At 42.5% G+C, this 13629-nt stretch overlaps 1 protein-coding gene across 2 annotated transcripts in view; it reads right to left on the reverse strand.

Moving 5' to 3' along the window:
* The window catches only part of SLC35F1 (solute carrier family 35 member F1), a 479711-nt gene extending 466424 nt beyond the window's left edge, over positions 1 to 13287 (reverse strand). For both annotated transcript variants that reach the window (XM_033939223.1, XM_033939224.1), the window contains exon 1: positions 12724 to 13287. In XM_033939223.1, coding sequence (XP_033795114.1) covers positions 12724 to 12833 — 110 coding nt within the window. In that variant the 5' untranslated portion in view covers positions 12834 to 13287. The remainder of the gene's footprint in view (positions 1 to 12723) is intronic.
* Positions 13288 to 13629: the final 342 nt, after the last annotated feature.

The raw sequence follows: 13629 nt of genomic DNA on the forward strand, positions 1-13629 counted from the left end.
AGCAGCTCATGAAATTTTGCCTTGCTGTGCTTGAGGTTCCATTAAATTCCTTTAGAATTAATAGGAATAACAGATTAGATTAGATTATAATTGGATTTTTAAGCGGTTTAAAGAGCAGTGTCCAGCTCTTAAAAGACGACTTTTACTTTTGGTCTTGAGTCTTCAGTTAATAAGCACCCATTCCCAAAGAAGGTATAAAAATCAAGCCAATAAAACAGGAATAAAATCAAGTCAATAAGCAATCTTCAGAGGATAGTGACAGGATGTCTGTCAAGGGGGATTCCTGCAGTTGCCTTACTTGGCATATATAACACAGCTAATATGGACAAGTGTTTCATTCTGCCTGTGCACAGCAAGGCAACCCTCCCTTTTGTCTAAATGATTGTAATCTCAGCATCTAATATAATAAAATGGTAGGACGCGCATGCGCACTAAAAAAAACGTGTTCCCTGATCCGTCGTGTTTTTTTTAGTGCGCATGCGCGGGTTTACATCACCAAACTCGGCAACTTGGACAACAATTGCGCTTATGCTCAAGCCGCCACCACGAATCCTCTCTCGAACCGCACCAGGATCGAGAGAGGAGCTGCGGCGGGGGCTTGAGCATAAGCGCCATTGTTGTCCCCCTACCTAGCTTCGAGGCTGCGGCGGCCTTCCTCACGGTTTCACAGTGTTTGGTCCGCCAAACAATTCCTGCCGTTGACCAAATTTGCCCCACCGTTCCTTCCCTTCCTCCATCAGGTACAGTTCAGCTCCGCCTATGTTAAAAAGCAGCTGCTTTGAAATTGGAGCCCTGCCGCCACCGTAACACGTTCCCTCTGCCGCGGTCCCATATGTCAGAGAAGGGGCGGGACAAGGCAGAGGGGAAAGTGCTACGGCAGTGGCAGGGCTCCGATTTCGACGCGGCTGCTTTTAACATTGGTGGAGCTGCACTGCACCTGATGGAGGGAGAGAAGGAAAGGTGGTTGTGCGCTGTTGAGCCCCTCTGCACGGGCCCAAACCAAAAAAGGAGCCAGGACTCTTCCCAACCCGGCGCCACCAGACCCGACAAAACGGCCCTACACTCACAGACCCGCGAGCAGGGTTGCCATGGAAACCTAACCGGAATTACATGCAGTCGCGCAAGGGTCAGTGAGAGGGGATCAGGAGCTAAAGAGAGATTGAAAAAAACAAACAAACAACAGTGCACAAGTAGAGAGAGACACACAGACAGTCACAGAAGGACAGGGGGCTAAAGACACAGATTGAAAAAATAACAAAACACAGAGGACAAGGAGAGAGAGACACAGGAAAAAAAATGACAAACAGACATACAGCAGCCAAGGAGACAGACATACTTACATACAGCGTCCAAGTAGACAGACAGAGAGACAGCAAAAAAATACAAACAGCCAAGGAGACAAACAGAAAAAAATAAAAATTACAATGCCCAAGGATAAATTCAGGAAAAAAAACCTTCCAGACATACAGTGGCCAAGGAGTTAGACTGAAAAAAAGGCATACAGACATACAGCAGCCAATGAGACAGAGAGACTGACAGCGACCAAGTAGACAATCAGCAAAAAAACACAAACAAACACACAAAGCAAAAAATTAGAAACATACAGCGGCCAAGGAGACAGGCATGCAACAAATAGGAAAAATAAAAAAACTTTTAATAAATCAACCATACATGAAGAAGGAATAAAAAAAAAAAAAAAAAAAGGGAAAAGACACCTACAGGGAAACACAGGATTAAGAGCATACAGAGAAAACAGAAGTTTGCAGGAATCAGGAACATATAGAGAAAGGAGAGCAGAGACCCCTGCAAGAAGAGAAAAATAGCAAAGAGACTGGGGATGAGAAAGAGAGCAGAGATGCTTGCAGGGAGAAAAAGCTAAACAGTAATGTTACAGCTTGAGAGTGCAGACTGAGGAAGAAAGCAGAGACAGCGCTACACAGGGAAATGGAGGGAGGAAAGAGACAGAAAGAAAAATACAGACAGACATAAATTCTAGCACCCGTTAATGTAACGGGCTTAACGACTAGTTCTATTAATAATAAGCACAAAATCATGGCTGTACCAGCAAGTCAAAACTAATGGACAGCTCCTTTTATTAACTTTTAAAAATCACATCTAGAAACTTATTCACAAACCAAAATGAAAAACTTGGTTCTGATGCTAGTAACATAGTAGATTTATTGTGCTGTAAATTGGTCATCTGAAATATCTGTATACAGAGACATTGCTAAGTACAGAAAAAATCCAGCACTCTGGCCTATATACCCTCTACATTCCATTACTCCTAGAAATTTAGATAATTAAACAATAATCAGGATATCCATTAAAAAAAAAAAAACTATCTGCAGAAACATACAGTTGGACATCAACTTTGAATTTTAAACTGTTCAAATTCTGGTCTTACCTCAGTAACTGCAACACAAATTAAGCACATAAGAATTGCCACTGCTGGGTCGGACCAGCGCCCTAACTGAGATTAGCCCTACCTGCGTACGTTCTGGTTCAACTTGTCTAACTTTGTCTTGAATCCTTGGAGGGTGTTTTCCCCAATGACAGACTCCGGAAGAGCGTTCCAGTATTCTACCACTCTCTGGATGAAGAAGAACCTCCTTATGTTTGTACGGAATCTATCCCATTTTAACTTTAGAGAGTGCCCTCTCGTTCTCTCTAGCTTGGAGAAGGTAAACAACCTGTCTTTATCTACTAAGTCTATTCCCTTCATTATCTTGAATGTTTCGATCATGTCCCCTCTCAGTCTCCTCTTTTCAAGGGCGAAGAGGCCCAGTTTATTCAATCTCTCACTGTACGGCAACTCCTCCAGCCCCTTAACCATTTTAGTCACTCTTCTCTGGACCCTTTCGAGCAGTACTGTGTCCTTCTTCAAGTACGGCGACCAGTACTGGACGCAGTACTCCAGGTGAGGGCGCGCCATGGCCCAGTACAGCGGCATGATAACCTTCTCCGATCTGTTTGTGATCCCCTTCTTTATCATTCCTAGCATTCTGTTTGCCCTTTTAGCCACCGCCACACATTGCGTGGACGGCTTCATCGACTTGTCGATCATAACTCCCAAGTCTCTTTCCTGGGAGGTCTCTCCAAGTATCGTCCCGGACATCCTGTATTCGTGCATGAGATTTTTGTTACCTACATGCATCACTTTACACTTATCCACGTTGAACCTCATCTGCCATGTTTATTTTTTTTTAATTCTTTATTCAGTTTTTAAACTAGAGAAGTGCACATTAATTAATACACTTACATATAATATTAAAATTAAAGCACATTAAACTTATAAAAAGGAAAATTATTTCCCCCCACCCTTCCACCTATTAAACAATAAATAAATACCTTCAAGAACAATCAATATATACCCTTTAAAACAAAGTTGGGAAAATTTACCCCACCCTCCACAATTGAACTTTGTAAAGACAGTAGAGCAACTCTCGTAGTTTGTCCTAGCCAAATAAATTTGGTGAGAATGCTATTTAACTTTTTATAAAAGGACCCCTGAAAAAACACTGGTAACATAACTGTTTGGACTCTCCCCCACCAAGACAGATGTAAGGGTTTCCATTGCTCACACATCTCCGTGACCTTTAGCAATAAAGATTTTTCATTTACTTTCATCGTTTCCTCCAGCGTTTTATAAATCCAAATTCCTAAATACTTTATCTCATCTGCCATGCTGATGCCCATTCCTCGAGCATGATTATTTCACATTGCAGATCTTCGCAATCCCTCTGTGCCTTCACTACTCTGAATAACTTCGTATCATCTGCAAATTTAATCACCTCACTCGTCGTACCAATGTCCAGATCGTTTATAAAGATGTTGAAGAGCACGGGGCCAAGCACTGAGCCCTGCAGCACCCCACTGGTGACACTCTTCCAGTCCGAGTATTGTCCATTTACCCCCACTCTCTGTTTCCTATGATCCAGCCAGTTTTTAATCCACGTGAGTATTTCACCCTCGATTCCATGGCTCGCAATTTTCCGAAGTAGTCATTCATGCGGAACCTTGTTAAACACCTTCTGAAAATCCAGATATACAATGTCGACCGGGTCACCCTTGTTTATCTGTATGTTTACTCCCTCAAAGAAATGCAGCAAGTTCGTCAAACCTGATCTGCCTTTGCTAAAACCGTGATGACTGTTATCATGCAATATAAAACTCTTCAAAAGTGCATTCAGAACCTATTAGTCAAACTTGGTAAAGAAAGCCAAAAAGGCAAAGGGAACACCCCCAAGCAGGGACTGGACCAAGTCAAACAAAAGTAGGGGTCAGAAAAATAGCTTTTCCAACCAGTAAACTTTTATTCAAAGGAGACACCTCTTTGACTCGACACAGAACCAATGAGAAGCTGATGATTTGGTTAACTGTGTAGAAAATTATCCAGAACTGATATTGATTCCTGCACACAAAGTATACATTAGCACAGTGTATCGCAAACTGTGTACCACAGCAAATTCCAGGCAAGGAGAGGCACCAGTGCAAGCTGACTGCTTACAGGACGTGCCTCTCGCAGCAAGAGGCAAATCCTGTAAGCAGCCAGCCAGCTCTGGCGCCTCTCTTTCTCCCTGCACCTCTCCTTCTCCAGCACCCCATCACCGGCGGTAATAGGAGAGCATCCGTGTATACGCAGATGTCGATGTGATGACATCATTCATGCATGTGACATCATCCCATCAACAGCCACGCATTTCCAGATGCCCTCCAACCATAGCCCCGCATTTAGTGTGCCGCGGCTTGAAAAAGTTTGCGGCACACTGCAATAGCATAATCCTCATTTTAAAAAACACAGAGCACAAAATACCCTTACCTAAATACAAATTAGAAATGTATACATAAAAACTGAAATGAAGGCACTGAGCTATCATTCTGTGGGCACTGTTACACTGGAGAAAAAGAAGCAGATATGCATTTCCTCCTATACTAGACACAACGCAGAGAGATAGGAGAGAAGCACATTTAAAACACTGACAATGCAGTCACTAAACTAAAACTAAAATGCTTTTTCACATTATGGTTATATGAACATTTTATTTTTCTAATCATGTTGGTCCTAGTTTCCCTTTACTCTGTCTATCTTCTAACTGTTTTTTCCAGGGTCTCCTTTCCATTTTCTGTTTATTCTATCTACAGTCTTCTTCATTTTTTCTCATACCTCTGCTTGTAACTTTAATCTTTCCCTTTCATCTCATTTCTCTATTTTCTATTTCGCTACATTTCACCCTTTCTTTCCTCTTTCTCCAGTCCTTAATCCCTCTCTTTTTTTACCTCTCACCTATTTACAATTTTCCACCTCCAAACAATTTTCCAGCTCATCTCCTTGCCCTGTCACTCAACCAGTTATCCCATTATTCCCTTTTCAGCCTATTTCTTCTGGCTTTGCCCACTTCCTACTCCTCTTTCCAGCCTCCTCATTCTCCCCTTCCCCAATCCTTCTCTATTTCTAGCCAAGTTCCTTTTTTTTTATTCATCTTCACTGACTCTATCTGCTATTTTCTGTATTTTATCCCTACCAACTTCCCATTACCTCTCTTTCACCTCTTTCCAGTCCTATTTCCATCATCCCACCACTTAGACTATCCTTTGCCTCCTTCCCATTCCTTTCAGGGCCTCTTACATACTCCTCAGCCTTACAGGTTCTCCACACTGTATCTTAACCCCTGTATCTTAACCTCATCTACACTACCTTTCACTCTCCCTTCACTGATTCTCTAAATCCCTGTTCTCTCCTCACCCCTACTCTTCAATCCATCTGGTAATCTCCTATCCCCCACTCATTCAGGAATTCTCTACTTTCTTCTGCTCCATTCATTACTCTGGGAGTCTCTGTTCTCTCCTGATCTTTTCCTGTACACTCCCATCCCATGTCTCAGAGAACTTGTACTTACCCCCATCCTTGGGTTTCTGTTTTTCCTAGTAGATTCCCTCTAAGCTTTAACTGTGTTTCTTCTCCAGCAGCTTGCCTCTTCCCCCTTCCATCACATCCCTGGGTTATCTTTTATAAATCAGTCCTGGACTCCCCTCACATACCTACTCCATAAAATGAACACTCTTCCTGCAGCAGTGTTGGCATTTTTCCATTTTATCTCATGCTGATATAGTTCATATATTAGTGGTTCGAACCACGTGACCCAATGTAGTTCACACAGTTGACGTAATACTTATTATTTATTTTAATACAAGTTATTAAAGATTAGTGCATGTTATCTGCTTCAGGCCCATAGAAATAAAATGGATCCTGTGACAGATAACGTGTACTAATCTTTAGTTAAGGGCCCTCTAAATCAATGAATCAGCAAATATACTGTACTGTCTATCTAAATACATGTATATAGAAACTGGCTGATGTGTGGTGAAATTTACTGGAGCACTCGTAGTTTATTATTATAGCTCATTATTTCCATTTCGCTTTTATCCAAAGCGGATTAGAAGTAATACACACATATTAAAACACTTAACAAGTTACAACATATAAAGTCTTTCATTAACAAACTACAAAGACAAACTCACAGCGTGCTGTAAAAAATAAAATCAATACTTCAATCAAAGTAATTACCAAGTAACATGTTTCATCTGACAGAAAAGATGTTTCTTCATCATTTTCTTAAACTGATACAAATCTGTCTGTCACCGACAATATACAGGCAACCTATTCCTTTCAGATTGTCCTGCACATGAAAACACACTTTTCCTTTTTTTTTTTTTTTAGTTCAAATTTTTTATTGTGGATTTTGAGTAATACAAAGAAAACCAAAACACAACCATGGATACAAAAAAATATACAGTGGGCATTGCATAACATAAGAGGCAGATGACATATTATATTATCCCAAGAAGGAGGATACTGATAAAGATAAATGAAGGAGAGTTGCAAACAGAAAGAAAGAGAACAAAAAGAGGAAAGGGAGATCATAAGATAGATTGAGAGATGACAATGGAATGGTCAGTGGGGTGGATTATTGGAATCTTTCAAGAAAAGTCCAAGGTGATAAAGGTAAAACAGAAGGCAGTTTAGATATATGACGTTTTTCAACAGCATATTGTTCATGTTTATTATACAAATATAATGAATTCCACAGAAAGTATAGTCTAATTGTGAGGCCGATTTCCAATTCTTGAGGATATGCATAATGGCAATGGCGAACATAGTGCCTATCAGCTTTGGAGGACAGTCCGTATCAGCAAAGCAGGGATGCTGGGAACGTAATATAACAGTATCAAATATAATATCCGAAATGACAGTTGGTAATAGTTTTGATGGTCTTCCAGATACTAGTCCAGAATAGACGAATTGTAGTGCAGTGGAACAACATATGATCCAAAGTGCCATCAGAAGACCGACAGTGCCAACATGTAGGGTTGGGGCTCAGTCTAGCTTTCCACTTGCGATGAGGAGTCCAAATTGCCTGCCACATAACAAAATACAAGGATTGGGATATTCTGGAGGACAATAGCGGGTGATTAGTCTTCGTCCAATAGAGGCTCCAATTAATTTCAGAGATGGGAGATGTCAGCATAGATTTCCATTGTGTCAGGTCATGAGGAGAGAACGTAAACTTGTAGTCGCGCATAATTTTATAGAATACTGACACAGCCTTCCCTTGGGAAATAACCATGGCACTCCACTGATGGAAAGAAATCACTGTTGCTTAAGGAGCGAGGGACGGTAGTATAGATGATATGGACGAGGACAATAGTAGCCATTGAGAACACGAGTTCGCAAGTGGGGGGAATTGGGTACTTAGAGAGGCAAAAGGAATTAATTTGTTGTCACCCAATAAATGTTCCACTGACCAAATCCCGGCATTTTGCCATTTTTTTCCAGAAAAACATTTTACCATTATATTTCAATCTCACGTTATTCCAAATAGACATTCTAACATTATTGTACAACGAGTATTCTGTCATAGAAAACACACTTTTCCTTACTGAGTCATAGTGCACACATTTCTTTTTTTTTTTTTTTTCATAAATCTTTATTAATTTTCAAATGTTAACAGTGCCATGCAATGAATTTAAACATAAACACTACACAGAATGCACTTTAAATACATAAATAATTCAAAAAACAATCATTTTCTCCCACCTCCTCCCCATAATTAATAGAAGTACATATTTCATTTCAATAATATAGATAATTAAGTATAGCAAACAATAATACATTCCCCTCCCCCACCCACCCACCCTGGATATGTAAGGAAGTCAAATAAAAGGAAAGGTAAATGACAGTTATTGTGACTCAATAAATGCAGTCAATGGGCTCCACACCATTTTGAATGTGTTACTATATCCCAAACATTCCACGTTCATTCTTTCATGCTTGTAACTGGAACATAGGTTTGCCCACCAGAAAGTGTAATTCAGTCGACCTTAACTCTTCCAGTTACGTGTAACCATTTCTGAGTAGGAACAACCAAACCAGATTGAGCTGAGGAACGCAAAGTCCTTGAAGGTGCATAAGGCATCAAACATTCTTGGAACCTGGGTTGGCCACTGTTGGAAACAGGATACTGGACTTGATAGACCTTCGGTCTGTCCCAATATGGCAATTCTTATGTTCTTAACTTGGGTGACATTTGATTGAGGCTCAAATAAACCATTAATAGCAGTTTGTACTTAACACGGAACTCCATAGATAACCAATATATTGCTATAAGGTGTCTGGTGACATGTTCAAATCTGTCGATCCCACATAACAATCGTATTATGGAGTCCTGTGTTACCTGTAATGTAGCTTGCAATCCCAAAAACACAAATTTTGCAATAGTCCAGCCCTGCTAGTGCAATAGATTGAACAACTTTTAGGCAAGTACAATTGAAGCTTACTTAACATTCACAATTTAAAATAAGTTTTCCTAATAATACACTGTACATAATTCACCTTCCTCACCTCAACCCCTTATCTCTACAGTAGCATGGTTCCCTCCCAGCTCTGCCAAACTACCATTCATTCTTGCCCGCTCTACACTAACATCATCCCATAGCCATGTCCCTTCCCAGAGTCACAAAGGACAATGGAGTGGTCATAGGCCCTTGCTCAGCCTAGGGGCTTGCATGGTTTGCTATAATGTGAAACTAATAGCATGCCCGCCAGAGGGTCATGCTGAGAAGCAAATATGTGTTGCCACCTATGTTCCCTCTAAGCCAGGGGTATCAAACTCAATCACATAAGGGGCCAAAATCTGGAAAAAAGGCTAAGTTACGGGCCAAATTTAAAAAAAAAAAAAAAATACTTAGGGGTCCTTTTATTAAGGTACGCTAACCGATTTAGCGCGCGCTAAATGCGAACCTTAATAAAAGGACCCCTTAGTCTTAGTAGAAGTATAGGGTTAAAACCTCTCCAACCCCATGCCGGCTCTGTGATGTAAACAAAATTTTTTTTAAAAAGACTTTTCCTTTCTCTTTTAGGTCCTAGTTCATGCTTGCTGTCTAACACCAGCTCTGGCGGAATACACATTTCAAATCTGACATATTGTAATCACAAAATAGAAAATAAAATTACAAATAGAATCTGAGACACCAATTCTCTCTTTGTGGGCCTCCTTTATCTCTCTCCTTCCCTTTAGGAAAGCCCCAAAATACCTTTCCTCAGCCGCAGGTCTGCTTGGGACCTGACTCTGAAAGTTCACGCTGCATCATCTGTAGGTTTACGAGGCCTGCAGAGAATCGCTGGTCAGCAGTAGCGATCCTAGCAGGCCACCGTAGCCTCAGTTGCCCGTTTCATCTGGCGCGATCCCGTACATCAGAGGAGGGGCGGGACTGAGCCAGAGGGAACGTGCAGCTGAGGCTACGGTGGCCTGCTGGGATCGCTACTGCTGACCAGCAATCCACTGCAGGCTGTGTGAACCTACAAATGATTTGACGTGAACCTACAAATGATGCGGCGCTTATACCATGGGCTAGCTTTAAGGGAAAATTGAAATTGTCTGGTGGGCCAAATTTCAGTACCCCACAGACCAGATTTGGCCCGCGGGTCAGAGTTTGACATGTCTGCTCTAAGCTGAGCATGTGAACAATCACTCATACATTCTAGAAGCGTCACATGGTCACACACAACAATACTTGCAAATCTGGAAAATTATTGGTTTCTAGAACTTGTTGTTCATAAGAAAACTTTTTTTTTTTTTTAGAACTTGTCACTCACATGAGAAAAAAATTGAATGCACTCTCCCAATACTTAGAGGGAGCACTGTTTGCCACGTGCATGTTTTCCAGCAGACAGACACCTTTAAGGAACTCATAGGAGTTCCGATGAGCATCGGGAGCAGCGCAAAGCATTCAACATGACTCCCTGTGCTAATAACCGCTATCGCAGTTTAGTAAAAGGGGGGGTTGTAAGTGTATTATATAAAGATAGATGCCAGTAGGGATGGTAAACTCCCCTCCTTGAGTACTTCAAACGGCTCCAGATCTCTGTTTTACAAAGTATCCATGACATTATTAAACCTGTTTAATTTGCATAATTAGACTAACCTGAAAATTGGATCTGTTGGGACACTCGAGGATTGGAGTTTGGAGCACCTGGGTGAGAAAAAGTGAAGCAGTAGTTCCCAAACCTGATCCCAAGAACCCCCAAATGGAGGGATTTAAAGGAGATCCAAGGATAGATAGATAAATAGATGGATATGTACTACAAATATTCTGGGCATATTCACTTTGGATCACCAAAGAACCGCAAGCATGGGAAGTACTAGAGGACAGTTTTGAGAACCACTGAACTATGAAATTCCTCGCTCTAATGTGTATGGGAAAACGCTTAGCATACAGTGTGTGTCCCTGCTCTGAAGACTGTGGACTCCTTTTACAAAGGTGCATGAGGGCTCTAACGCGCGGAATAGTGCACGCTGAATTGCCGTGCGCGCTAGACCTTAACGCCAGTATTGAGCTGGTGTTAGTTCTAGAAGCACAGTGTGCAGTAATTTCCCACGTGCGCTAAAAACGTTGGCGCACCTCAGTAAAAGGAGCCCTGCGTTCCGAGAAGGTTTATTCTGCTGAGAAGTAAATGATTCTTTGCTGTACAAATGGCTTCCGTTGGTGGAATTGGTGGAATTGGAGGAGGCTAGTAAGAGGGGGGGGGAGAAGTTAGAGGAATTTGTCAAAAAGGTAGGTTTTGATTGACTTCCTGAACATTTGGTAGGGGGGGAATTGGAGATGAGGGTTGTGAAGTGGGCAAATGGAACAAATGCCTCACAACCCTCATCTCCAATTCCCCCCCCCCCCACCAAATGTTCAGGAAGTCAATCAAAAACTACCTTTTTGACAAATTCCTCTAACTTCTCCCCCCCCCTCTTACTAGCCTCCTCCTCCAATTCCGATTTACCTCCAGACTCTCCGACTCCTCCAATCCTGTTAGCCACTAAATGACTTAACAAAATGGATCACTCAATCTAACTAATTATCCCTTCTTCATTACTCCCCATACTAAATGCCTCTGCTTTGCCTTATCGAACACTGCAGTATGTATCACCGCCGTATGTAACACTGCTGTATGTAATATCGCTGTATGTAACTTACAGCAAATGTAACTTCATTGCAAATGTAACCTAGCTGTAAAAATTAACTTCACTGTAAATGCAGCGTCGCCGAAAATGTAACTTCGCTGTAAATGTACAGTCTCTTCATCTGTTAGCCGCATAGAACTTCCATGGTAATGCGGTATACAAGAATAAAGTTATTATTATTATTATTATTATTACCACCACTGTGATTTAACTGCTTGGAAACAGAACGTTCCCTAATGTTAAGAATTGCAAAATGACTTCTGTTCATCTGAAGGATTGGGAAAAGGCTAGCTGGCACCAGAAGAACATTTACACATACATGCAAATGATGCAAAAAAAAAAAAAAAAATCACCCGATTATGATAAGTTTACCATTCTTCAGTTGTAAACACATCTGCCTACCTGTGAGAGCTCAAGTCTGCTCAAATGGTTTCCTGCCAAACTCTTGCGCTGAACAGCAAGCTTGGAATAATTTCATAATTCCTATACTTATACACTTATATAAATTCATATAGTTCACTTTTATTTTACAAACAGCCCAACTGCTTGGAGGCAGTCCGTACATCACAATAGCAATGCCCTTAACCAACAATATTTCATCAACATTTTCAAAACATTTACAACTGACCTGCCTTACTGTAATAAGAGTCCTGTGTCCTTAATTCACCATGCACAGCTAATGGATACTGCTGGTTTATGCTAAGTCTCAACGAGAAAGACCCTGCCACACATATTTTCTTTAATTTGACAGCAAAATTTTTATTTTATTTTTTTTTTTAATAACAGCTGGAAAGCAAGCATCCTTCGGGAGGAACGAATGCAAATTCCTCAAAGCTCTGCCAGCCGAGCAATCAGATAGAAACTGAGCTTAAAGGACACCACATGGGTGCAGGGTCAAGCAACAAAGTGCATGCAAGAAGACAAGAAAGGGAATTTCCCAAATGTGGTTAGCCATCATTATCTTCATTAACAATCCCAACAGCGCTTTCCCTTTTTGGAAAAGCAAGAAGCCTCTCCCAATTATTTCAGCAGTGATCATGCCCCTCGTCTCCTCTGCCTCGGGTGCAAGAGGGGGCACCTCACCAGCCCCGATCAATCCAACCCGGCATTAAAAGTTTCCTTAGCAAATCCTAGAAACAAAGAAGCGCTGCATCGCAACTGGGAATGGAGGATGCCCTGCCCCCCCCCCTCCCCCTGCCCGAGCTGCGCTCACCTGTTAAACACCTTCTTCATCCTCTGCAGCACAGTAGGGGAGACGGAGATGCTTTCAGCAGGAAGGTTCTCAATGGTCGAGACGACGTGGTTTGGCTGCTCGGGAATCATGGCTGGTCCTGGGATCAGAAAGTATGGCACATCGTGCGCTGCCCGGGGAGGGAGGCGAGAAACCCAGGGAAGAGGGGGGAGGGCGCCCGAGCCGCTGCAGGAAGAAGAGCAAGAATCGCATCCACCGGGAAGAAAAAAAAATAAAACTACGGGGTTGACAGCCAGGACCAACAGGCATGAACGGGACACCAGAGCTCTCAGCGGCTTCCCTCTCCCATGCCACCGGCAGCAGCAATGGCTTCACCCCCGTCCCTTTTTTTGCACGGCCGGGGCCGGGGAGTTTGCTCCCTCTGCTTTGCTTTTCACCTCTCTATGCACAAAAGGCTGGCAGGTGCTTTCTTTTTACCCCCCCAGCCCCGAGGCAGTGCAGAGTGAATGGGCGCGCGGGGCTGTGAGAGGGAGACACGCGCGCGCGCGCACTCACATACGCACGGGACAGTGAATGAATGCCGGGCAAGGGACAGCCCGGGGAGCCGGCGCAGGAATGCAGAGCCCGTGGGAATAAGAAGCCTTAGCTCCGGTTTTCCAGGATGCTTCCCGGCACCCCCGCCAGGGGTCGCAGAGGAGGGTGATCCCACCGCATTGCCTACCGGGAGTTGTAGTTGTTTAGAGGGTTGGCTTGAAAGGACATTTTTCTGCTTCTGTACTACCCTCCGGTGGACAGCAGCGAGTGTAACATCCGTCGGGTTGTTTTTTTTTTGGGGGGGGGTCAGTTTGCAGAGAGAGCTGACCAGGTTCATACCGGCAGATGCTAAGTGATGACTACTGCACCCTTCAAAGCTACTAGAATCGTGTG

The sequence above is a fragment of the Geotrypetes seraphini genome, chromosome 3, assembly GCF_902459505.1.
Source record: "Geotrypetes seraphini chromosome 3, aGeoSer1.1, whole genome shotgun sequence".
NCBI lineage: Eukaryota > Metazoa > Chordata > Amphibia > Gymnophiona > Dermophiidae > Geotrypetes > Geotrypetes seraphini.